The 25,278-nt window shown below is 37.2% G+C and overlaps 1 protein-coding gene across 2 annotated transcripts in view; it reads left to right on the top strand.

Moving 5' to 3' along the window:
- The window catches only part of ATP10A (ATPase phospholipid transporting 10A (putative)), a 112,199-nt gene that overhangs the window by 74,203 nt on the left and 12,718 nt on the right, over positions 1 to 25,278 (top strand). For both annotated transcript variants that reach the window (XM_071746492.1, XM_071746481.1), the window contains exons 7-15: positions 22 to 274; positions 9,973 to 10,190; positions 11,718 to 11,912; positions 13,333 to 13,894; positions 18,960 to 19,063; positions 19,235 to 19,361; positions 21,353 to 21,537; positions 22,892 to 23,213; positions 24,879 to 24,955. In XM_071746492.1, coding sequence (XP_071602593.1) covers positions 22 to 274; positions 9,973 to 10,190; positions 11,718 to 11,912; positions 13,333 to 13,894; positions 18,960 to 19,063; positions 19,235 to 19,361; positions 21,353 to 21,537; positions 22,892 to 23,213; positions 24,879 to 24,955 — 2,043 coding nt within the window. The remainder of the gene's footprint in view (positions 1 to 21; positions 275 to 9,972; positions 10,191 to 11,717; positions 11,913 to 13,332; positions 13,895 to 18,959; positions 19,064 to 19,234; positions 19,362 to 21,352; positions 21,538 to 22,891; positions 23,214 to 24,878; positions 24,956 to 25,278) is intronic.

Genomic DNA, 25,278 nt, shown 5'->3' with positions numbered 1-25,278 from the left:
CTTCTTCCTTGTGTATTCCAGGTTATGATTCCAATTTCTTTGTATGTATCCATTGAAATAGTTAAAATCTGCCAAGTATATTTTATTCATCAAGATAGAGATTTATATGATGAGGAAACAGACTCTCAGCTGCAGTGCCGAGCTTTAAATATCACAGAAGACTTAGGTCAGGTGCAGTTTATCTTTTCAGACAAGACTGGGACACTTACTGAAAACAAGATGGTTTTCCGAAGATGTACTGTTTCTGGAATAGAGTATTCCCATGATGATAACGGTGAGCTCATGATTTTGTTTTCTATCTCATGGCTTTACTTTGGGCAATCTGAAGTAGATATAAATGTTACTGTAATTGTAAATCAAAAAAGAAAAACAGAAGAAATAGTATCCGTCTACTCCAAAAAGTCCGTAATAGCTGTTATCAGATTTGTATAATATGATTTCTGCGTTTAGCCTGCAATGACTATCTTATCAAAATGTTCTATAACATCTATAGTGTTATCAAGGCAATTAAAGCTTCTTGTTTTCACTTATCACTGCTAAAGCACTTGAGCACATGGCTAATTTTAGCAAATCGAAAGTGCAACTGGTATCAAAATTATTTTGCGTATTTGAAGTATACGTTGTAAAACATGAGTATTAAGTATACAGAAAGGTTGGTGTCTTATTTGGAATGAAATTATCAGTTTGTGCTGAGAAAGAGATGTAAACCAAGCTATTGGTTTTCGTACTTAAAAGAAACATAACCTGAGCTAATAACATGTTTTGTAACCTTCATCAGATACTTTTCAGTGCCCCTATGTGAGAGGTGTCGGCATTAAGGTATCTTCGTTGCTCTATAAACACAGCAGTTGAAAGAATGTCGGTTTCTAACACTAAAAAGTCATTCTCTGTCACAAAGGAATATGAGGGCTGTCATCTCTCTGTCATCTCATCACCTTTCTAAAATGAAGTGATTTTCTGTTTTGTGAATTGTTTGTAATTTGCGTTATTTTCTTCTAACATTTTGTTGTTACTGTTCTTGACATAAAAGATCTTAGGTCCTCAAATCACACGCAGTCTGCATGCAGGAAAATATTGACATCTACAGTACTAAATTCTTATTTACAAAAAATAAGTTTCTTAATCTATGTAATGTGTGAAGATTAAAGGTCATTACACAAATTCAGTTTACAAATAAGGTACAGAGAAATAAGAGAAATAATCAAAATAGACTGGAAGATCTAAAGCACGCTATAAAGAGTTCATAAGGTTTCAAATTAGAAAATGTATTTTTAAGTTTTGGATTATGCCAGGATTGTTCTTTTTTCTCCTATTTTAAAATAGTACTGATATTTTACATTTAAGGAACTCTATTTCAAGAAACTACATGTTTGGGTATTGTTAGTATCCTAGTGTTACAGAAAGGAGAACTTAAACAGGGAGAAGCTCTGACTTCCTACCTCTGTACTGTAGGTAAGAGAGAAGAATTACAGTTAAGTGTATGTTGAGGGATACCTAATTCTGCTTGTGATGCTCTGATTGTTCATTATTTTTCTTCTTCCTTACCACTGATCATTTGCTTGCTCATACTAATTCCACAGTGTACTCTGTACCTTGCAGGAGTGATAATGATGGTACTGCCAACTAAAACAATACAGAAAGAGTATTTTTATGAGCTTGGCATTATCAGCTAATATCTAGGCTGAACTTGGGCTCCTGAATTTGCATATTGAGTTTCAGATCCTTTTTTATTTAAATGTAATGTATTTAACAGAAATCTAAGTTTGTCCATGCTTTCCTCATATGATTTCAGTTTACAGTACAAATGTTAATGAAAGCAGAGCAAATTTTACTACAAACAGAAGTGTTGAATACATAAAATAAACTGAGTCTGTTTTCAGTCATTCTTTTCACTTATGGGTACATTTGGGCTTTCTTGTAACTGCAGTCAGTATAAAATTTCTGACAAATACAAATTTTAAATTCACACAGAATATAGAAATACTATTTTATTTTTTTCTTCTCTACTGAAAATAGGTCTTTCTCTGTCATTCGGTACATAAATAGTGATAATTTCGATTGGTATTTTCCACTATAATCAGAAATAATAATACAAAACTATTCATCATTCAAGTCTTTTGTTAGCTCTGTTCTCCAGCCTGATTTTCTCACCATCTCATCTCTTTTCTGCTGCTGAAATCTCCTTGTTTAGCTATGATAAAATGTCCATCACTGCTCTTTTTCTTTTTAGGGAGTGCATGAACAACATGTCATTGCTGTGTGCTTACTTGCATATCATTTGTCAGCCACTTTTCTATGTCTTATACCAGAGTATTTACATTACCCTCTGAGGTTTTTAGGCCTATGTTATAACTGATGCCATCCATCTCTAAAACTCAGGTTTTGCTGTAATTTTCATGAATTAGAAAGTTCTAAAATCTTTCACTTGGCTGCCATATACTCAAGAAAATCAAATCAAATGGATCTGCCTTTTGTTATCTCTTTAAAAGATGATCTGTGTCTTTCTTCTTTTATCTGAGTAATTTTTCAGGCTTAGTGGTTTGTTAATTGGAATGAAACTCTGAGTGGCACTTCAGACGAAGGAAAAAATTTAAAATTGTTGTACACAGGTCTAGATTCAAAAGCTGAAGACAGCAGATAATTTCACACAGGATCACACAGGATCACAGAATTGTCATGGCTGGAAAAGACCTCTAAGATCACCATGTCCAGCCGTCAATGTCCCTGTCCCCAAAATAAATAATTAAATAAATTTTAAAATTGTGTGTGTGTGTGTATATATATATATATATATATATATATATGTATGTATATATCACCATGCCCTCTAGAGCATGTCCTGAAGTGCCTCATCTACACAGTTTGGACTAAGTTTGTTTTTCTGCTGTGGCTGGGTAGCAGTGCCTGTTATTCCAGTAGCTTGACCTTTCTCATGATCAGATCCTGTTTTCAATTACAGAAGGCTGTACAGAACTTCAATTATTTGGTTCAGGTTTTCCTTACAAGGAATTCAGGCTCAGGCCTGAATTCTAAGGGAGAAATTTCAGTCAGAACATCTTCATTCAGCCGTATCTGAAAACAAGGCTGAGATGTTATACCCTTTTTTTCCCATGCTAAGAAGTTCTGGCAAATTTTACTCTGAAGTCATCTAAATCCCCTCTGTTCTAGAGCTCAGCCATGCACACACAGAGAGGAGAAAAGCTATCCCCACAGAGGAGATCTGACATTTCCTCAATTTTGAGCTTTATCTTTTGTTTGAAGTATTATTTCTGTATGATCTAGGATTGCTGCTTATCTGTTAATTACTCAATGAACAGATTGTGCATAGCCTTCACAAATTTTCTCTGTGCCGTATTATAAGCTTTTCTCCCCCAAATTTGTTCAGTTCTGAGCAGTTATCCCATCTTTTCTGTTCTACATGGGTTGTTATAATGCATTTGTCATCATCACATTCAAGTTTCTCCCACTGGTGCGTTAAGCAAAGCGTGTGGCTGTCCTTACATGTACTTTGTTCTTTTCCCCTTCTTTCTTTCCTTATGAAAGCAATGCAGATTTTGGCAGGAGTTTACAGGCTGTGTTATGTTTGGTGTGTTTGAGGTAGCATGTCTTTTCTTGAGTGGTGGGAGTGTCCTTATTTTCTTCAGAAATGTTTTCCACAAAGCAATGTAAATTTCCCATGTGCAAGGTGAGCTTTATGATTATGAGAGGGAGTTCTGTTTTGCACCGTATGTGGACGTGATAATCATGGGTTTCATCACAGAGGCTTATGTGGACCTTGTGCAGCGTTGAAGCAATTAAATGCTTCTAAAATAGAAACTGAGTCCCTGAACAAGACTTAATACTTTTTTTTTAGGTAGTATAGGGAGCAGTTTTCATTAATTTGGTGGAGAAAACATTTTGCTGCAGAAATTCTTATTAGCTTTAAATTTCTTCGGAAGATGATGGTGCTGTGCCCAGGAGTATTACATTGTTCTAGTCTAGACAAGAAGTGACAAAATAATAAGAGAATAAGAGAGGCCAATAAATTACATTAGCATGGGACAAAATCTCTTAGCCAACTGGAGTTAGTACAAAGTATTACTCATGGGTACTGCTATGTGAAAGCTTAACACTAAAGAAGAATCCAGGAACACTGGTGGAGGCTTTGAGAGGAAGGTTGAGTTCCATGATGCAAGTTCTGTCAAGTACACATCATTGTTGATGTCACCTATAATATTTTCCTGCATGTTGGTAAGGATGGGATTTGTTAAGATTTTAGATATTTGTATGGAATATAGTCATCTAGTGACTTTATAGTTAATGAGGAAAATTAATAATTTTTAGGATCTAATTCATCAGAACTTTTTTGAGACAACTACATTTGTTGTCTAATACATTCCTGTTTCTTTGTGGTGTAGAATTCTAAATACAGATGAAGAGAATTCCCACTTCACTTCATGTGTGACCTGCATTCTTTAAATCTGCTCTGTTCTCTCCTTCAAAGAGAGAACAAATTCTTGGTTTGCAGTGTGCTAATTCAGGAACAGGAACTGTAATGGACAAGTCCAGGTGGAAGAATGATTGTCCCATTCATAAATGTTCCAGGCATTTAGAAAACCCATTGACACTGTATTTCAGTTAAATCCCCCAAATGGATGGACTTGTATCTATTACTTCTTAAAGATAACATCTTGTTATATGTTGCATCCACAGTAAGATGACAATGCTAAGGAGTGATACATACCACAAAAAACCCAAAAAAACCTCTAACCAGTACTTCGTCCTGGCAGAAAAGAATGTGAGCACATGAAAAAGGGGACTGTTTCCCTATATTTAAAATTACATTGACATATTATAGCTCTTCACTTCAGGCTAGTAGCCAGATTCTAATAATTCTTGGAACTAGCCATGCCCCAGGTCTCTCTGCTAATCCTAGAGGATGTAGGTGCCCAAAAACTGACTGTGCTTCTGAAATTTTTTTTATGATTTATCTACAACCACATACTCTTGGCCTAACATTTTCCCTAGTTGTTTTCCAAATACTGAATTAATGGCACTCTTGCCTATGGGTTGTTATCTCTGTTTTTCTAGTTTTAGTCACACATTGTATGAAACTTTCAACAGTACATGAGTTGAATAACCATTAATTCAGCCACACAAATCTGAAAAATCTAATTTTTTTCATTCTTTGCATTCTTTTCCTTTCCTTCCAATGACTTTGAAAAAAAAAAAAACCCTCTGAACAGCATAAGAATAAGTAAAGTTTATGGGCATGAACGCAAATATTGAAAACCTCAGTGATTTTCTTTTGTCTAGCAAAGTTTCTTAATCACTACATCTGAGAAAGGAGTTTCTTTCTGCTGTTTATTTTTCCTCGCTGAAGATTGGCCAGCAACTACTTTTCATTGGAAAATGTATTATATGAAAAAAAATCTCTTTCTTAGCTTAGGGGATTGTTTTGAAGTGGAATTTTCGTACACTTCTTGTATGTAGTCAAGAGGACATAGACTGAACATTCCAACCATGTTAGAGAATTTGATTTATTAAAGAAAAAAGAAAAAAAAAATCCAACTCCAGAACATAAAAATCAATGAAGCCTTTTGCATAAACACAGCTGTTGCTTCCAAAGAGACTTCTTACCTGCCACTTTTACAATTTCACAGCTTGCAGAAACTGGAATAATCTATTGAGGCCTTTCCCAGAAAGATCAAAACCCTAAGCAGGACTGGGTGCTTCAGGCACTCTATCTAGTTTGTGTGTAGTTTCTCTTTATATTTGCTACTACTTTTTGAGGATTTTTAATTGGTAACTGAAGAGACATCCATTGCTAACATGAAAAACTCAGTACACTGAAAGTGCCCCATTTTCAATCCTATAAAGAGCAGAGTAAGTCACATTTAGAGGCAAGTAATACTTTCTTTGAAGTGCATACCTACACTCACAATTTTCCAGGAAATCTTCCAAAAAGTAGGAATGGTCTCCATTTCTAAATAGTTATTAACAAAGGACTTCAAGCCCCTGAGGATGCCAGGAGGGGAGAGGAAGGAAAAGCTTGATGTTCTCTAATCTCAAAATTTGTCCTTATGGGGAAGTTTCTACAAAGTAAATTAGGATTATGTTAGTACACTTGTACAAATTTATAGGATGCTAACTGCTTAACTGAGTCTTTATGACTCAGTCTTTAACTCAGTCTTTAACTGAGAGTACACTTCAGAGTGAAATAATCTTGCACTCATTAAATAAAGAAATAAGGTGGTGCTGAGTACTGCACATCCTGATTTACTTTGTGGTAGTTCAGTAACAGCCTTATTCAAATGGTTTGGGATAAAAATTAATAATCTAATTCTGAAATTAGGGTCTCCACACTGCTGAACTGTTTTGGTTTAGAGGGTCTGCAGTTATATTCTGCTTGAGCACAAGTCCTATGAGGAGCAGCTGAGGGAGCTGGGGTTGTTTAGTCTGGAGAAGAGGAGGCTGAGGGGAGACCTTATGGCTCTCTTCAAGTACCTCAAAGGAGGATGGAGCAAGGAGAGAGACAGCCTCTTCTCCCTGGTGGCATATAACAGGAGCAGAGGAAGTGGATGCAAGCTATCCCAGGGGAGGGTTAGGCTGGATATTAGGAAACATTTTCTTCTGAAAGGGTTGTCACTATTGGAATAGTCATGAACCCTGGCGGTATTTAAACAGCGTGTGGACCTGGCCTTTAGGGACATGGTTTAGTGGTGAACTTCCAGTGTTGGTCAAAGATTGGAATGGATCATCTTGAAGGTCTCTTCCAAAGAAAAACATTCTGTGGTTCTCTGATTCTGGAAGTCCTTTAGAATTTCCTGATCCTCTCTTTTGTTAGTGCAACATTTGGCTGTATTGCAACAGGGTCTTTGGTCAGCCTGAAAAATGGATTCCTCATTGTAGAACATCAATAGCATGGAAGCTAGAACAAAACAAAAAAAAATGTGGGGGGGCTTGTTTAAAGAAAAAAAAAAAGACTCTTCAGATACTTAGAATCTACTACAGGAGTTTTATTTATAACTTAATTATTGTCTTCTGAAAGATGGAGGAGAGTTCATGGAATAAGTCTTAATTATTGTTTCTTCTTTGTACTGTAAATATAAAATGAACTAGACGATACTGAAATTTGAATTTCATGAGGTAAATTGCAGTGTTTCTCAAAGTTGTTTGTGTCTTTGCTCTTAATAAAAACTTCCTTATCAGACAAAAGATCAAGGCCATCAATTTTCAGTGCTGAAACTGAAAAGCATCCCACAACAATGTCTTTCAGGTTATAATGTTCACAGGAGCTCTGAATCGGAGAGGGCTGAGTGGGTGGAGAGAACAGTGTGTTCCCAAAGAAGCACACTTTGCACAGCTGAAGCATTGTGAACCTTAGCCATAATGTAACGATTGAACTGGCTTTCATTATTTCTTCAAACTGCTTTCTGCATAATATATAAGACTGCACTTCAGAAAATGTTCAAAGGTGTTAAGGCCTGTTTTATTTGTTATCAAGCTTACCTTGGTATAAAACTGAAATAACACCATTTGTATCAAAATAATTACATTTGACTTGAGTAAAATGAGATTCTAGTCTTTTATCTACTTTCCCTTTTTTTTTTCCTCTGTGGCAGGAACTGTTAAATGAATATGGTACAACGAAAACCTGTGTAGAGAGCGAGAGGTAGCTAATATTACATAGACTAGAAATGACAGTGCTATTGGTACAATTCCAATAAATAAGGAAAAAGCTTTTGATATGCTAAATAAACAGACAATTTTTCTATGTAATGTAAAAAAGAAGAAAGGGCAATGAAGAATACAGATATATGCTACGCAAGCATAACTTGCATGAAATGCATTCTTTGCTAAACCATGAAGGTTTTATAGAGAGTAAAATGACAATATGTTCAGAATCATGTATTACTGGATGTATTTTCCAAGTAGAAGCTTAAAGTAGATATGATTATTAACGAAAATGGGTATCCTTTTTAAAAAAAAAACTTCTTAAAAGGGAGTGGAACCAACCAGGTACCACATTTTGCAAAAATTTAAAGAATAGCTATAGCAGTGTTTTCCCTGTCAAGGAATATTAGCTGTTACATGAAGAAGTGCAGCATTCTGTCAATCTGCCATTCAAATGCCCAGCATCCATAGTAAGAAAGATTATTCCTACTGCAACCCCAAGCTTTTCTTATGCTTTACCTGAGAGACTGAATGTCCACATTTGTGGACAAAAATGTGGTTCTTAAGATTGTTTTAAATCTTAAAGGTTGGCACAGTGCGGGTCTCCAGTTTGTCTGTGGCCCTTTGTACCTCCGTGGCCTGACTTTTCTTCCAGCAGGAGCCCAGGTGAAGCACAGGATGTTCTGTACCTGGGCACACAGTTACAGCAAGGACCAAGTGTGCATTCACAGCCAGGCCTGGGAAGCTCTCCCAGCTCCCACGTTTCAGACAAAGCCTGTGCATATTTCAAATGGAGCTGAAAAAAAAAATCCTCTGATGTACGATACTCTGCTGATAGAGCTATCACCATGTGTGTGGTCCTATTTCAATTCCTCCAACTCCTTACTGACAGCTAAAACATGTTTGAAAATTGCAGCGTGTGGCAAAGATGGGTTTTTCTTTGATCATCGAGCTATATCTGTGTTAAAAGTGATGCCGTGCCAAAGCACTATATGTAATGCAAGATTTTGCTCAGGAAGTATTTTGGAAGAAAAATTTTCATGGGCTTTCTTGGGATTTTTATTATATATATATATATATATATACCTGAATAATTGACTTACACGCTAGTGATTTATCATTTGACACTATGAAAATCTGATTTGTTACACCAGAGAATGGAAACAAAGCCAAGCCACAAGTATGTAACTTGTATTGTCTTATCTGGATAGTTTGGATTATTTTAGGGTATAATGAAAAGCCATTCAATGAAGCCTAATGAAGGAATAAGTAGATACCTGCTAAAGTGGCATGTGCCTGTCTAATGAAGAACCCAGATTATTACATGCCCATGTTGTTTAGGAATGGAAAACTATGCTAGGAATCAGTTAGAGCTAAAGGGATCTTATCATTAGAGGAGTTGGATGCCATGGCTGTTTCACACCTCTTCTTTGTGTTTTCATTCTAACTTCTTTACATCAAACTACCAGGATTGGTTTCTAACATCAGTTGTTGTAGTTGGATTCTTCACTTGGGAAGTGTTCGTCTAAAACACGTCATTTGGGAGAGCTCTGTGTACAGTAGGTATTGCTCACTGCAGCAAATGGTGATTAAACCAAATGCTGCAGCAGGTGAGGGTTCCCTGGTTTTACTGCCATATGCTGCATTGCCCTGCCTGCCACGCTGTTCAGAGAGGAAGGGGTAGACTCCAGGGTGGCTCTAGCAGCAGCCTGCAAGTCAAGCATATGGACTCGTGTCTCCACTGCCCAGCAGATTGTCCTGACCTTGGGAAAGCCTTTTACTCTGAACCTCATCTCTGTATGTAAAATAAGGGCAGTATTGCCCTGTAGGTGTGTTGTTCTGAGGGCACTTCAGATGTCGCTTAACTAGTATGGGGTAGATGTGACTTTTTTGCTGGAAAATGCTTTTTGTGAAATTTCCACATTGTGTTGGAAAGAAAAAGAAAGTTTTCTGGATTTGTTTATTTCTTTCCCTTACTGCGAGTGAAGACCAAATTATTTGCTTGATTTCATCAGGCTGAGCTGTGAAATAGTCTTGGAAAACGCAGTGTGTCACCTCTCAGAGAGAGTGCAGTGATGAGGGAGGCAGTGTATTGTGTTACATTTCTAATTACCTTATCCACATTCTCCCTTGGATACTGTCGTTCAATTAAGGCTAAACTTTGTTATCCCCTGATAATGGAGTCTTCATTCTTACCACAAAGGCACAGGATAATATTAAAACCACATCATTTGCAACAATGTCACTTTATTCCTCTTGCTCTTTCTCCGCCTCTTTTAGCATATGCAACATTTCTCCCTCTGTTTTTACTGATAGCTAAACGCTTAGCCATGTACCAAGAACCAGATTCTGAGGAAGATGAGGCAGCCCCAAAAGGAGGAACTCTATCCCAGCGTGACAGTATCTGCAGCCATCAGAGCATCAAAGTTGTCCACAGAAGCCAGAGCACCAAAACCCACCGGCGCACGGGTAGCAGAGCTGAAGCCAAAAGAGCAAGCATACTCTCGAAGCACACTGCGTTCAGTAGCCCAATGGTAAGTCCTGAGAACTAAGTGCAAAGTGTCCTTTATCTTTTAACAGAACAATGTCCTGAAAAGGGAAGGGTAAAGAAAACTGTAGTACATGGTGTGCCTCTTACAGACTTCGTGTTGCCATTTTTTCGTCTTTAGTCACAGCTGTTTGTGAAAAAACAATCAAGTGGTGGCACAGATCTTATCTAAATGCCTTCTCTGTAGGAGCAAGCTAAAGATAAAGGCAGTTTGGATAAAGGACAAAGACAATTTGAAACCTCTGTTTTAGTTATGTTGTAATTTTGAAAAAAAGTTGTATGCCTTCCTTTTATCTACAGAAGCTGAGAGTAGCGTAAGATTTGAGGTTAAGGATTGTAATTGCTCTGTATATTCCTCTTCTTTCCCCTTATGTCAAAGGATTCTAAAACTAGGAGTTTCTGGGCTGGATACTAAGTATTCCAGTTCTTCGACACTGTTCACATACACCATATCATAATTATTAGCATGATTCAGGATTATCAATGGATTTCATGTGTTATATTAAAAAGAACCGAAAACAAAAACAAAAAAACAACTTTAAATTTCAAAATATTGATGAGCTTATGTCATCATAACTTTGCTTTGTTTATATTATACTGTTGTAATTCTCTGGAAGTTTTACATGAGCTGAATGTTAATAAGACATCAGAGAAGCCAAATTGTGTCTAACTAAGGATTTTGCATTGTTGCACTGTTGACACAAGTTCACTCTTACAACAATTACAAATACAGACACAGAAAAATCCTTTTGCACTGGTGAAGCTTCTTTCTTTCAGTCAAGAGTAAGCTGCAGCTTTTACACCAGGGTTCTGTGGCTGCTCAGATTCATTAGCAGCTGAACATCAGCAAATAAAATTCTACTGAAGAAAGAGTCTTAGATTGGTTTCTCTTAATCTTTCATATCCTTGCATACATCCTCTTTTAAATATACCAGAGTTTTCCTCTGCCAAGAAATAGATTAATAAATAAATAGAAAGTAGTGATGAATTAGAGTGGAAAGTGTGTTGTTTTTCACAATGTAAAAAAACATGTGAATTACCTTCAAATGTGTGGATAGTTGTCCTTCACTAGCAAACAATACTATCTGGTTTCTTTTTTTTGTACTGCTACACGGCCAAGCTTTCAACATCTTTGTTGTCTAATTTTTCCTTTCTTTTGCACTCAGTAGTGTACCACAATTCAGGACTAGATGTCTTCCATTAGACAGGGAAGAGTGAAGAGTAAAAGTATGTAACACTTTTATCCACTACCCCAAAAGTAAATTAGTATTGCTGCTATAGTGATCTACAGTGAAAAAGTTGATAACACACTCATATTTCAATTTCTGTAGGTAGGCTCATTTTTAGCTGCTTATTGTCTAGAATAGGTGCCTTACAGTCCTCTCCAACTCCACTGTATGATCTAGGGCCAACATAAAACCTTTATATTGACACTGTTTTGGATGCTTTGATTGTTCTTGCTGCTTTGGAAATTTGCATGATCACAGATATAATAATTGCTATTTATTACTAGGAGAAGGATATCACACCTGATCCGAGCCTGTTAGAAAAGGTGAATGAATGTGCAAAGCATCTGGAGGTTATGAGGAGCCACGAACAGCCATTATCCCATCTAAGTCCAGAACTGTGTGACATTTTTGACTTCTTCATTGCTTTGACTATATGTAATACAGTTGTAGTTACTGCACCAAATCAGCCCCGACAAAAGGTGAGTCAAAGAAACATCAGATCAAAGTTTATGACTCTTTTGCATTGATACTAATTTATCGTGTAACTTGGGGAAATTAAAACTTCCTGTTCATGTGAGAAATAAGTAGAACTAACCAGGAAAAAGCTCTTATATCCTGTATGCAATCAAGCTGTTTTAGTTAAGCATTAATTAAACAGAATATGTCAGCTTTTTCAGTTACCTTCAAGGTAAGATGCTTTCTTCAACAATTTCAAGATACTTCTGAATCTTTCCCAGTATTTCTTACTGTGACTTACTCATTTAGTACATGGAAGTGTGTGCAGAAGTATGTGTGGACACTAATTGGTATATGTGCAAGACTTCCCAGAAAAGAATGTAAGCTGTCTGTGAATATTTTGTACATATGAATTAAACTAAGAAAAGGCTGAGACATTTCTTAAAAGCTTAAAAAGAGAATATACTTTAAAATATCATTTAAAACTTTCAAGTTATGCAAAAGATGCATCTTAAGCTCATGATGAGAACTAATGATCATTACTGCTTCAGTTAGCCTAACCCAGTGTCATTCATGAATGAGAATTTCAAAAATGCAATCCCAAGATGATCTGTAAGAGGAAAATGTAAAGCAATGTGGTATTAAAGCTAACCAGCAGATAGAATTTCCATTCTGGAGAAAATTATGAGAGTTGTTTCTGTTTCAGATTGGAATAAAAAGTGAGTTAGTCTGCAAAAGGACATGGTTTTGTGCCAGGGAAACATTTGGACAGGGCGCAATTCTGCTGTTTCAGGAATGCCACACTGTTATACAGTAACTTAATATATATTACTATGGATATACCATTATCATTAATAGCATTGTATCTGTAAAAAAGATTTAAGTAAATAGAGATGTGTCCTAAAACAGAAGCAAAATGCTTTGATGCTTGAAGACAAGACAGAGGAAATTATTTATTTCAACATATTCCTATTGAGAATATTGCTGACATTGGCCTATTCTCATAAAACTTTTTTGATAACATACTTTCAATAGAAAACTCTTTCATTAACCTTTTTTCTTAACTTCCTTCACTGAAAATACACAAAGAATGGCAGTGATTTCTGCTTATGATAGGTCTTAGTGTGTACTGCTGCTGGTGATGCAACACTGATAAACTATCCATTAGTCAGATCTGAGGAGATGAATGAAGAAAAATGTTTTTAATACAAACATACATGCTTTTACAGAGGCACAATTCTGAGTTCTGATAAGGTTTTTTTTTTGCTGTAAAGTCAGGTTTTGTCCCTTTACTTTACTTTCTTGTTATACAAGCAGCATTACTTCTTGTTCTCAAAGAAATTTTCCTCTTCAGCTGGAACTGCTTTAGCTGAATACCCATGTCGGAATTCTTGTACTGCTTGTCTTCAGTTTTTTTCATTGGTTTCCTTTTTATTTCTCAAGGTTAGAGATCGATTTGAACTAAAATCTCCAGTAAAAACCATAGAAGACTTCATACGAAGATTCACTCCAAGTCGCTTAACCTCTGGATCCAACAGCAGCAGCTCATCTAGTCTGGCTACAAGCAAATCAATGCACAGATTTGGCTTAAGTGTGCTTTCATCCTCATCTACAGATAGCACTTTATTAAAACTGGAAGAGAAGCTGGCATACTCTGCACAGATCAATAACAATGGCTACAGCTCCCAGCAAGGCCGGACAGCTGTGAGGAGTGGACCTGAGGAAGGAGAACTCCGTTATGAAGCAGAGAGTCCTGATGAAGCTGCTCTGGTCTATGCAGCAAGGGCATATAACTGTTCGCTGGTTGGAAGGCTGTCTGACCAGGTATCAGTGGAGCTACCTCACCTGGGAACATTAAACTTTGAAGTATTACATACATTGGGTTTTGATTCCGTCAGAAAGAGGATGTCGGTAGTAGTCAGACATCCTCTCACAGATGAAATAAATGTTTACACTAAAGGAGCAGATTCAGTTGTTATGGATCTTCTTCTACCCTGCTCTTCAGGTATGCCTCTTTCTTACCTTTGTGAAAACAGGGGTGGGAGGGAGATGGTTCTGGTTAACTGCTGAAAAAACTCATCCTATCTTGGTGCCTTGTCTAGCAAGGAGACCTGCCTGCTCTTGTTGTGAATATAGACAATGGTAGGATGGCAGCCAGTTCTTCTATAATAGTTTGTTACATTTTCTATAACAAGTTACCAGTTCCTCACCTTACAAGAATGAGTTAAATTAACTTTGTGCAATATCTTCAACTATCAAACTTTATTAGGAAGGAATTCCTTGAAACTCTGCCAAAGCAATTTACATTTCTTCAGGAAAACCTGCCTGGCAGTGCTTGGCTATTTGAGTATTTTATATGGAACCCAGGCACTTCTATTGCAGCTCCCCTTTCTTTTTCCTTTGTGAAGCTTTACTTCCTTTTGCTGCTAGATGTTAGTATAAATAAATCAGTTAATTTATGCTGGTTTGACTGTGACTGTGTGTAAAGGGCTCTGTGAACCAGTTAGCCACCAAAGCAGAAAGGTTGTGGCAAAGAAGGAGAGATGCCATTCCAACAAGAAATGTTGGCTTCAAATATGTAATTGACTTGCAAGGAATAGACATGGAGCTGTGAACATGCAGTACTTCCCTAAAGCATGGAGTATTCTCCCAGTACCCCCATGTCACATGAAACAAAGACTTTAAATAGCTGCTAATTGAAATCTGTTGGATTCAAGAAGAACCCTGTAAGCTTTCAGAAGTTAGAGGAGACACCTGGGTTTCAGTTTGTATGACTCAGTTTGCACCTAATTTACTCTATTTTCAACACTGAATTTAATCCAGTGTTCAAAGGTTACCTCAGAATGAATGCACAGAGCCTGAAAGTTCTAGAGGTACTTCCCATGTTTCACTAATGCATTGACTTTGTGGTTAATTTGACATTAGTGGATGTAAACAATTGTGAAAGGCTTTTACTGTGTAATTTTAGCTTAATGAAATACAGAAAAACGTTGGCATTAATTTTCTGTTTACAGCCATGTAAATCAAATCTGAGCCAAAAAAAATTAAGAACAACTTGTCCTTCATGAATAATTTTCTAGTAAAGATCTAATATCACAGAAGATGCGTAGAGCATCTGTGGAAATTTGTTTCCCTCCAAAGTACTAACAGAGAATTAGTAGTACTGAGAATTTCTAATAACATACCTAGAAAATAATGTTTGGACATGAGTTCTCAGAATGAGAACTGAGAATTAAAAATAAAGTCCAAGATTATTTTGTCACTATATAAAAACTATTTGCACAGCTGCTGTGTCTCTTCACAGAAGACTCAATGGAATTTTCAGGCAAATTTCAGGCAGATCTAGGACCCATCTGGTTAAAACCAGCAAGGCCAGTTAGAAACCTAACAGCAGCATTACCAAAGGTAATGTGTGTCAGAGGGTAGTGAATTCCAGCATCTTCACAGGCACGCAAAAGGAATGTGGCTTTGAAATAGTGCCCTTTTATTTTTCAGATTTTTACTCCAAATTGAACTATGAGTTTTAGCATATTTTGCTTTTGTGAGCAATATATAGTGCAGCCACTGGAACCTCATAAGCAGTATCCCTTATTTTCTAGCCCTATAAGTTACTGATGGCTTCAGTAATTCTGTACATTTCAGTGGATCTGTCTGGAAAAAACATTTTGGCATTTCTCCTGAGGAGCTTCACTGCTGGAACTGCGTTCTCAGTTTCTGCCTGAAGTATCCTCATGTCAGTGGATATATTAGTTCCTGAGGGAAAAGCGTCTCCTTCCCATTGCAGGGAGGTATTTTCCAGGTGGAGGGAGGCTCAGAAGATTTAGTCTGTGGCTATTATGCAAATATGAGAGGAGATGTAAGGCCAGAAGAATTTAGGCATTTATCGTTTCAAGGAGTTGTCCAGTTAAGTGAATTGACATGACTGCTAACCCCAGTGCATGCTCTTTGCTATCTTAGTGCCTCAGGGACATGTAAATTGTACACCAGTCAAGTGTGGATCTGGAGACTTTGTAATTCTGACCGTCTTAGACTAAAAAGCCAAGGCAACCCAAGGCAACAAAATCTCTGAGGTCTAGCATCATGATGCATGACTGTGTCCTATCAGACACAAGCATCCTGTTTGTTTGGAAGGAATAGCATTTTAAAATATGACATAAGGAACAACCAGAGGCAAATGTATGATGTAGCTCTAGTTGTGTCTTACAGAAAATCTGAAATCACCATAAGCCTCACAACTTAAGTTTATGACTTATCTCCACTTGTTCTGCCTGTATATCTAGTTGAGACTGTGAAGCCTGACGTTTTCTGATAGCATACAGTTGCTTCCAAAAGCCTTGAAATTATTCTCAAGAGTGTATTGTTTTCAGTTTATCTCAAGTCACCATGTTCATAAATAAGAAAGTTACTGGTTGAGTCTATAACCAACATGCACAGGAACTGTGAACATAAGTCACTGAGAAAACAATGACTGGGTTGGCTTTTTGCAGCTTGTGATTATGAAAGGAAATGAAGCAAGCAGAACACCACTAGTTTTATCATTCTTCTGGAGGAGGCTTATTTGCTGGTTTTCACTTTCATGGTGCTTGTGGTCACACTAATCAGCATTAACACTGCATCCCAGCTAAAAAGAATCTCCATAATTGGGTTTTGTCTGCAAGAGATTTCTTTCCTCCTTCAAACTTCTGAGCATAATATGAATCTCAGGATAAGACTGATGAGGCACATGAAGAGCTGGAAGGGATTTAGCTCTCATTGATATGCTGGTGGAAGAGGGATATGCAGTCTTCCATGCTGGAATTGGGAATTCATACAGAAAATGATGTGCACATTTCTACTTGTAGACAATTGCTGGTTTTATTCATTGAAGGTGGTAAATCATTTGACCTTGTGATCATTGCAGTCGTGCCTGTGGTAATCAGACAGATTTGAAGTGATTAACAGTACTTAAAGTGATAGAAATCACTTTGTGTGTGTTTAAACACCTGTTCAAGTTTGCACCATTTCAAATCAGTAAGTGACTGAAATAGCCACCCCCAAAAGAAGTTTTGTATCAGATATGCAAGAAATAAATTTCTCTCTAGAATAGTAATGTATCACAAAAAGTTAGGAAGAGTGCTTGCCTACTTTATTCTTCTAAAGTTAAAAAAACTGACTCACTAATACCAGAAGGTTTGCTGCAGTACTTCTCTGAGAGAAACATATTACACAGCCAAGTCATGTATGTCAAAAGGAAGATAATGTACAAATAGAAAAGAAGCTAAAGAGAACTGTGTCAGTTTGCCAGTTCAGTATAGGCACATTTCCACTTTATGTTGGAGCAGGTTTAATAGCTTCTGAAGGGACCTCATGGTGTGTGTGTGTTGAAGCCACAAACTACAGTGTAAGAAGCTTTCCAGATGCAAATAATATTGCAAATAATATTTGTAGTGATGTTCTTCTGGAATAATGTATTTGTGTTGATACTTTGATAAAATCTATAGTGATAGCATAGGTAGCATTAATAGATAGATGGACAGACACACCAGGATATTCCTACCAGTATTCACCATATGACCTTAACCTGAGAGAGAGCTAAAATGAAGAATTGCTTGAAATACCAAATACCCTTTATGGAGTCCCTTAGGAAGAGATGAATATTTATGCTCCTGTCTTTACAGACCTAGGGACATCCAGATAGTCTTTAAGGTGAGAAGATAGCTATACAGTGAATAAAGATGTATGGATACATGGTTGAGATTTTATGGAAAAAAAACCCAGAACATGGGGATTCCATGTCAATACTTCTACATGTTTGTGCTGGAGCCTCAGGTTCCTCAGTTTGACAGTGTGCTGATGTATAAATACAAAAGGGATGAATGCTGTGTAAGTTTATAGACAGAGAGATAACTGTATATATATGTGGTCACACATAGCAGTATCAAATTTGGTATGAATACACACTTGGAAAATGGACACTGAAAAGTATAAAAACTAAGATATTTATGTCATCTAATTTAGATGCCTGTATTAAGTAGTTAATATAAGTGTGTAGTGCCCATAGGTTCTCACTATGGTTAGTTGAGAGAGGTGAGCACACACAGTAGTGAACTAAGGTCATATGTAGTAGGTCTTGAGATATTTGGACTTCTGCTGATGAGCGGTGTTCACCTGACTCTCTGAGTACAGGTAACACTAATATTGCATTAAGGAGCAATGCAAACTTTAGGAAAAAAAATATTAGATCAGGGAACAGGAAGACCTGCCACAAGGTACCACTCATTCTCACTCAGTGGTTCCAATCTCAAAACAAGCTTGTACATTTAGTTTAATACTAACCCTGCAATTCATATTATTTAAGATTACTACTACAGTATGTAATACATGAACCTGATCCTAGATGATAAAAAGATGAATATCACCTGCTTTTAACTTTTGAAAATATAATTTCAGGTAATAATATGGAACAAAATGTGTTACCATCATGTTCATGTTGATCGTAGTACTTGAGATTTGCTTAAATGTAAATTCTCTTCTAAATGATATCACTGTCATATCCAGGACTTGTTGCATTGACTCAGCTCGATTGGTAATATCAGTACAGCAGTAACTGGAGTGCCTTCTTACTATTAGGTAAACAAAAGAGAGCACTGTTTCTGTTCCTTTTGAGATATTAACCTTGGTGAAAAACTAAGTGATATTTTTAAGTGTCATTTTTCTGCTGCTGATGAGGCATGGAGAAGCATTTTCTAGCAGTGTATTTGATATCATACTTCTCTTTCTAACAGTATTGTTTGCTGTGAAGATTATAATAATTTCTTAAAGTACTGAGGCCAAACAAATACATGAGGGGTAAGGAAAAGGTCCTTCTAACAAATACTTACTGGGATTTTTGGAGAAGACAGAAGATATAGAACATAAAGACAAGATTTTGTTTTTTCTAAAAGGAATATTTTACTTGAATTTCCCAGGAGACATCAGCAGCTCTTTAAAAGTATCAGTTAGAAAGTACATACTGAGTACTTGTTATTTTCTGAGGCCATTCGGCTACTGTTATTTTTCAGTCACTAATTTCTTTTTTTATTTTTATCTAGATGACCCTCGGGGCAAACATCAAAAAAAAATTCAAAGCAAAACACAGAATTACCTTAATCTGTATGCTGTAGATGGGCTGCGGACCCTCTGTATTGCAAAAAGAGTAAGTAAATGCAGACTCTCATTTTGCCTTTAAGGAGAGTCTTGACAAAAATTACTGAAGGCATTTATTAATTTATTGTTCTTGATTTGTAGCTTCTTTTTTATTTTATTCAGTAAAGTCTGAATGCTTCTGCATCACATTGACTGTGCCCTCACATACTCTTTTTAATAGGTTCTCAGCAAGGAAGAGTATGCCTGTTGGTTAAAAAGTCATTTAGAAGCAGAATCTTCTATTGAAAACCGTGAAGAACTTCTGTTTCAGTCAGCACTGCGAATAGAGAAGAATCTACACCTGCTAGGTAATGAAATAAGAGCTGGACATGAAATTAAAATGTGTTAAAAATTCTGAAAGCTTGGCTATGAAATCCATTTTTTCTCTTAAATGGTTTTTGACAGTACAGAAATTGGCTTCTTTTTGGCTGTCATGTGCATCACCACAAAGGAATGGGATATAATTAACATAACAGACATACCTTGTTTTCCTTGTTCCTGCCATCATTTTATCACTATTGAAATGAGTGGAGTAATAACAGAGATTGATTTGACACAATATCATAAATGGGATCAGCTGTTCTAAAGAGTAGGAGGACTTGGCCCAGCCTGTCCACAGGATTTCGTTTGCTTAGTGTCACTTCAACATATCAGAGACTTCCATGACTCCAGTGGCACCAGAGACACTCATGGAGCAAAGCTCATAAATTGCATTTCTGAGAGGTGTCAACTCTCCTGTACATTGGGTTTGGAACACATGCTCAGGGACTGTGTGATCTGTGAAGGGGACTGCAGAACAATGCAGTTGGTATCAGTATATGTAAAATGGATACACGAGACTCAAGTCATTCTGAATTGAGATGTTGAAAGCACTGGGGTTCTAAAATATTTAGATATATCCACTACTACTCCAAGCATCCAACTACTTTTCTGTCAAAGATACTGGGACAGCTGTAAAACTGCTGGGGACAGAAACCTTCGGAATTGCCAACATGTCTGTCTATGGGAGGTGAGATCCACTTCACCTAACTTCTGATATGCCAACTACAGATCTCTAGGGCTCCCCATGTAACCAACAGACAGGGAAAAAACCAACCAACCAACCAAACAAAAACAAAAACAAACCCCAAAAACAAACAAACAAAAAAACCCCATTTGCTCTGTGTTAGATACTTTTTAGGATTAGATGAATCAGTCCCTTAAAATGTCAGTTTCCTTCCTTTGACTGAAAGAGGAGCAATAAGTGACTGAGACCACATTAATCAGGAAGATCCCACCATGGTTTTATTATTATGGTGGATAATAATATCTTTCTTGACATTGCCCCTGTGTTTCCATCTATATGACCAGTGCCCAGACCTTGTGTAGACTTCCATTGCCAATTTTTATTTTTCAAGGAATAACCATAGGAATAACAAATAGCTTAGAAAAAATTACTTTGCTTTTCTTGTTGTTCCAGGTAACTTGGATGTTTGTTACTTCCCCATTCTCTAGCAGTGAGAGCTTGCATGTCTTCACACTGAAGGCTCTCTGAAACTCAGGGGAGCATTGATCTATCAATGGTGACACTGAGCTTGGTCCTGAGCAGCTTTTGCTACTGTGTTTGAAAATCTTGTCTCTCTCAATTGATTTATGAAAGCATAGGGAAGATACTGAGTCTCATATAACAGGTAGAAAGAGAAACTGAAAGCGTGAAAAAGCCGCATTTTACTTTCCCATCTTGGTGAACAGATTTATGATTTGTTCTCTGCTATATCTCTTTTGGCAACCAATATCTTTCTTCAAGAGAAAAGAACAGCAATCAGGCCAGAGAAGGTTTATCTCTGCAGCCTAATGTGCTGTTGCAAAGCTGCAGTTCTGATGTCATTCCTCTTCAAAAAGGAGAAATCTCTAGTGACCCAGCCTCTTCTCCTTGAGGAAAGGCAGTTAATACCCTTAAGAACTGAAACTCTTTAGAAACAGAAGTATCTTCTGGCAACATTCAGAAGAAATGGTGAAGATACAGAGCAGAGACAATATGCAAAGGAACATCAGCATTAGTGGCATTAGATTGCTTTTGAAGTTTTGAATTCTGCATATGTTGTTGGCAATGCAGATATTTACTCCAGATACTTTCTGCTCCTCTCGATACCCTGGAAAAGCTGCCCAAGGCGTGCAACCCTTGGTAGTTTAGCTATTTCCCAAGAAAAGTGACTGCTGTTTTTTGGGTTTTTTTTTTTGAAATCTACAAAGTTACTATTTGACTTGGACACTAAGTATTCTTGCTTTGTGGACTATTTTGCTTTTTCTGTGTGTCTAGGTGCAACTGGCATTGAAGACCGTTTGCAGGATGGTGTTCCAGAAACCATTGCAAACTTGCGCAAAGCTGGTTTGCAGATTTGGGTTCTCACTGGAGACAAACAAGAAACAGCTGTTAATATTGCATATGCCTGCAAGCTGCTAGATCATGATGAAGAAATCATCACTTTGAATGCTGAATCACCAGTAAGCAGATCCAATAAGCAAGTTTACTTGCAAGCTAGCCTTGCTTTTCCAAATTGTACAATTTGAAGTTTGATGGCTCTTTTTTTTCCTTTTTCTCTTTTTTTTTTTCTTCTTCTTTTCCTGCTTCGTTCGTACCTTTCAGGTAGGACGTCTTGTCTTTGAATGCTTCTGAGTCAATCGTGCCTCTACATCATAGTATCTTGTATCATAAACTTACTGAAGACATGTAGCTGTGTGTAGTTGGCTCCACCATGAATGAAAATTTGTCATAGCAGTATATATGTCATGCATTCTCAAAATGTCCCTGGTTTTGCTTATTGGCATTAATTGGTCTCTAAAAGCAACCTGTTATTAAACATGTGAAGGAGAAAACAATTGCTTACCTGTCCAAAATTTGTGCTTTCTTTTGTGCCACAGAAATGTAGCATTTAGATAACTAAGTCATTCGTGTTTTCTCAGGTGTTTTTTTCTCTGGAGAGAGAAGCAGTTCTTAAACTTTGATGCTAACACTGAGAGTCAAAAAACCACATCTACAGTAATGTCTTGCTTCCTAACAGATCTTTTCTAATTCTTACTGAATTACTGATCTTTCCTATGCTCAACTTGTTGCAAGGAGTCAAAGAGCAAAGTTTACTGATATGGTCTAACATACAAGGAACCAGACTGATAGTGCTGTAGTCCTTTAATGGGGTGATAAAATTGGACTTCAGATCAACAGAGGAGAGGTAGGCCAGCAGCATCCAGCTCCAGTTTCTTTTGAAAAGGAAGAAAAGATAACGGCATTTTCCATTCTTGAGTGTATCAACCGAACTGGTAAATTGATTTTACATGAGCTTTCTCTTTTTCGTCATACTTTGCTGTAAGACCAATAGTATTCCATTTTAAATGTTCTTATATTCTCAATAACATCGTTTAGTTGAGTATGGCTACATGAGAGAATTCAATTTAAGGAACCTTTATTGGCCTTTAACAATTCATAACTATTTGATCTGAGCTGTAGGCATATACATGGTGTTTATCACCATACTTAACTTGGTACTAGTACTGACTTCATCATCTTCCAGCACTGTTATTCTGAAAAGGAGATAAAATAAGTTATTGACCACCCAATACTGCATGTTAAGCAGGAATTAAATTTTAAGTCTTTTAAGTTCTACTTGCTGCCATATCTTCTGGAAGAATTAGGTGAGTTTGGAACAAATGGAAAAGATTATTAGAAATTAAAATTCTAACGGTGCAGCAAATATAACACGTTCCCCATATACCTTGTGCCTAAATTTACAGCAAATACAAATGTTTGAATACATGTTCTTTTGTCTCAAGAATGCTTATATTTTGATTTTTTTTTTTCCAGGAAACATGTGCCTTATTGCTGGAACAGTGTCTGCAATGCGTAGAGTCTAAATTTTCAAACAACACAATAGATGAGGCCACTGGAAACATGACTGTTGGGTTCATCCCTATCTATCCACCCTCTTCCTCTGTGCTTTCTAGCTTGGGCCTAGTGATTGATGGAAGGACTTTAGCTTATGCCCTGGAACCTACACTAGAAGATAAATTTCTTGCACTAGCCAAGCGATGCCGTTCAGTACTGTGTTGTCGCTCTACCCCTCTCCAAAAGAGTATGGTAGTGAAACTTGTCAGAGACAAACTCAAAGCAATGACCTTGGCAATAGGTAAGTATCTCAGTTTAAACTACCTTGCCTTGATGTCTGCTATGCCTTGAGAATGTTGAGGTTTTGACTTGCACTATTACTCTTCCAGCTGTCTCAGAACTCAAATAGCTTTCCGATTTTGTCTGAAAAAGTGTCAGGCAACTCTGTAACCTATTTATTGGAAACCAAGATAGCACTCTGGAGTAGTATTTGGGGTTTCTTCCTACAGAAGTTATGTGACCAGGACGCAGGTATTCTATGAGATTTTGGCACATCTGAACACATCTCTGAAGAACCGAGTTAGCTGATGATGTGCAGAACACAATTTTGTAATCACTGTATAACACAGAACAAAATTGTGCTCAGTCCTTTTTCATCCAGTCATGTTTAAACTCAAGGTTATGTGTTTTTCATCACAAGTAGGCCATACAGCATAGAAAATTAGTTGGTCTTATCAGTATAGAGAATAGATTTATGATTGGCATCATGACAGCACTTAAACTTCCTCCAGGCTGATTGCTTAGTTAGCAAAGAAGAGATTTTGTCAGTCACCCTGTTTTAAATCTGGCAACATCTTGCATGTGTCCATGATTTTGACAAAAGAAAAGTTCTTTTCCTGTGTCGAGTTTAAGCTTGTGGTTTGGACCTACCCATGTGAAACCTACATGTGGTTTGGACCTACCCATGAGAAACCCTAAGGACATATAATAATTGCCATACTTCTGTGATATGTGCATCACCAAATGTGTGCTGCTTATAAACCTCATGCTCACTATACCATCTCTAGTTTGAATATGCCTTCCTTGCACTGAATTCTTAACTTTGGCTGTCTGACACAGTTATTTGCATATGTTGTCCAAAACATCTGGCTGGTTTACTTGAATTATCCAGAATGCTTAAAAACACTGGTGCAGGCTGGGCAGCTTGCATTTTCGTACTTTCTGAGCATCTTGAGCCTGTGAGTTGTACTCAAGCACCTGCTATAGCTTAAAAGCCTAACTGTGTACATCCTTCATTTTAATCAACATGGCTAACTTTGAATTGTGTTGCACAGTCACAGAGGCATCAGCTTTGTCAGATGAGCACGTACCACTCTTACATGTGCCAACAGCAGGAAAACTGGAGCAAGATTTGAATATACACCTCAGCCACTGAAGCCGAAAACCAAGTGTCTTGTCATTAGCCAATACAGTTTCATTTTCCACTAGCACACTGGCTGTAAATTTAAATATTAAGAAGTAGTTACATGTCCCATGCTGGTATCTTGAGGCCTCTCTTGTGCATTTCATTCTTAGTCATATCAATTGCAGACAGACAGCTAATCAGGGAGCAGGAGTATTGGGAAGCTCATTCTCAGCCTTCCAGTGTTTTAGTATTTATGCAGTTCAGCCCTGACACTTGAATTTTAAGTCAGAGAAACAGAGTTTTAAGAGTTTAAGTTTTAAGAAACAGAGATGGATTTATTTTACTTTTACTTTTCTATGATAAAAAGTCAAAAATTATCAGAATGTCTTGGCATCTTTGCCAAGCTTTCAACCTTATATTCCAAAGATGGATCCCTTCCTACCCCACATCTCCCTTCCCACACGCACCCAGCACTCAGTAACAATTAGTTTCCTTTGCTTTGCTGCTGCTAATTATTCCTGAGCTACCAATGACAGCAAAACTGTGTATTGTCATCTTTAGGTGATGGTGCCAATGATGTCAGCATGATCCAAGTGGCAGATGTGGGTGTGGGGATCTCTGGTCAAGAAGGCATGCAGGTAATGTTGCTCATTCACTGAAAAATACTTCCATGAAGGGGTGACATGGGCACTCCCCCTATGTCAGCTTGATCGAGCTGCTTCTGGGTGGCCAGAACAAAGAGAGGAGAGATGACAAGTTGTGCTTAGAAGTGCAGTTGCACGTCGTAAGGATGTTTTCAGCTTGAGTTTGAACTTGCATTTTTTCTCAGATCTGTGGTGAATTTAAACATGCTACCTTCTCAGAAAATTTAGCTTACCAGATCCCTCTAAGCAGTATGTTTTAAGGAATCATTTGTTAAATACTGATTTAGAGGGGGAAAAAAAACCCAACAAACTCTGCT

The sequence above is a fragment of the Heliangelus exortis genome, chromosome 1 (genome assembly GCF_036169615.1).
Source record: "Heliangelus exortis chromosome 1, bHelExo1.hap1, whole genome shotgun sequence".
Classification (NCBI taxonomy): domain Eukaryota; kingdom Metazoa; phylum Chordata; class Aves; order Apodiformes; family Trochilidae; genus Heliangelus; species Heliangelus exortis.
Note: the sequence above shows the minus strand (reverse complement) of the source record. Positions and strands in the feature narration are given on the sequence as shown.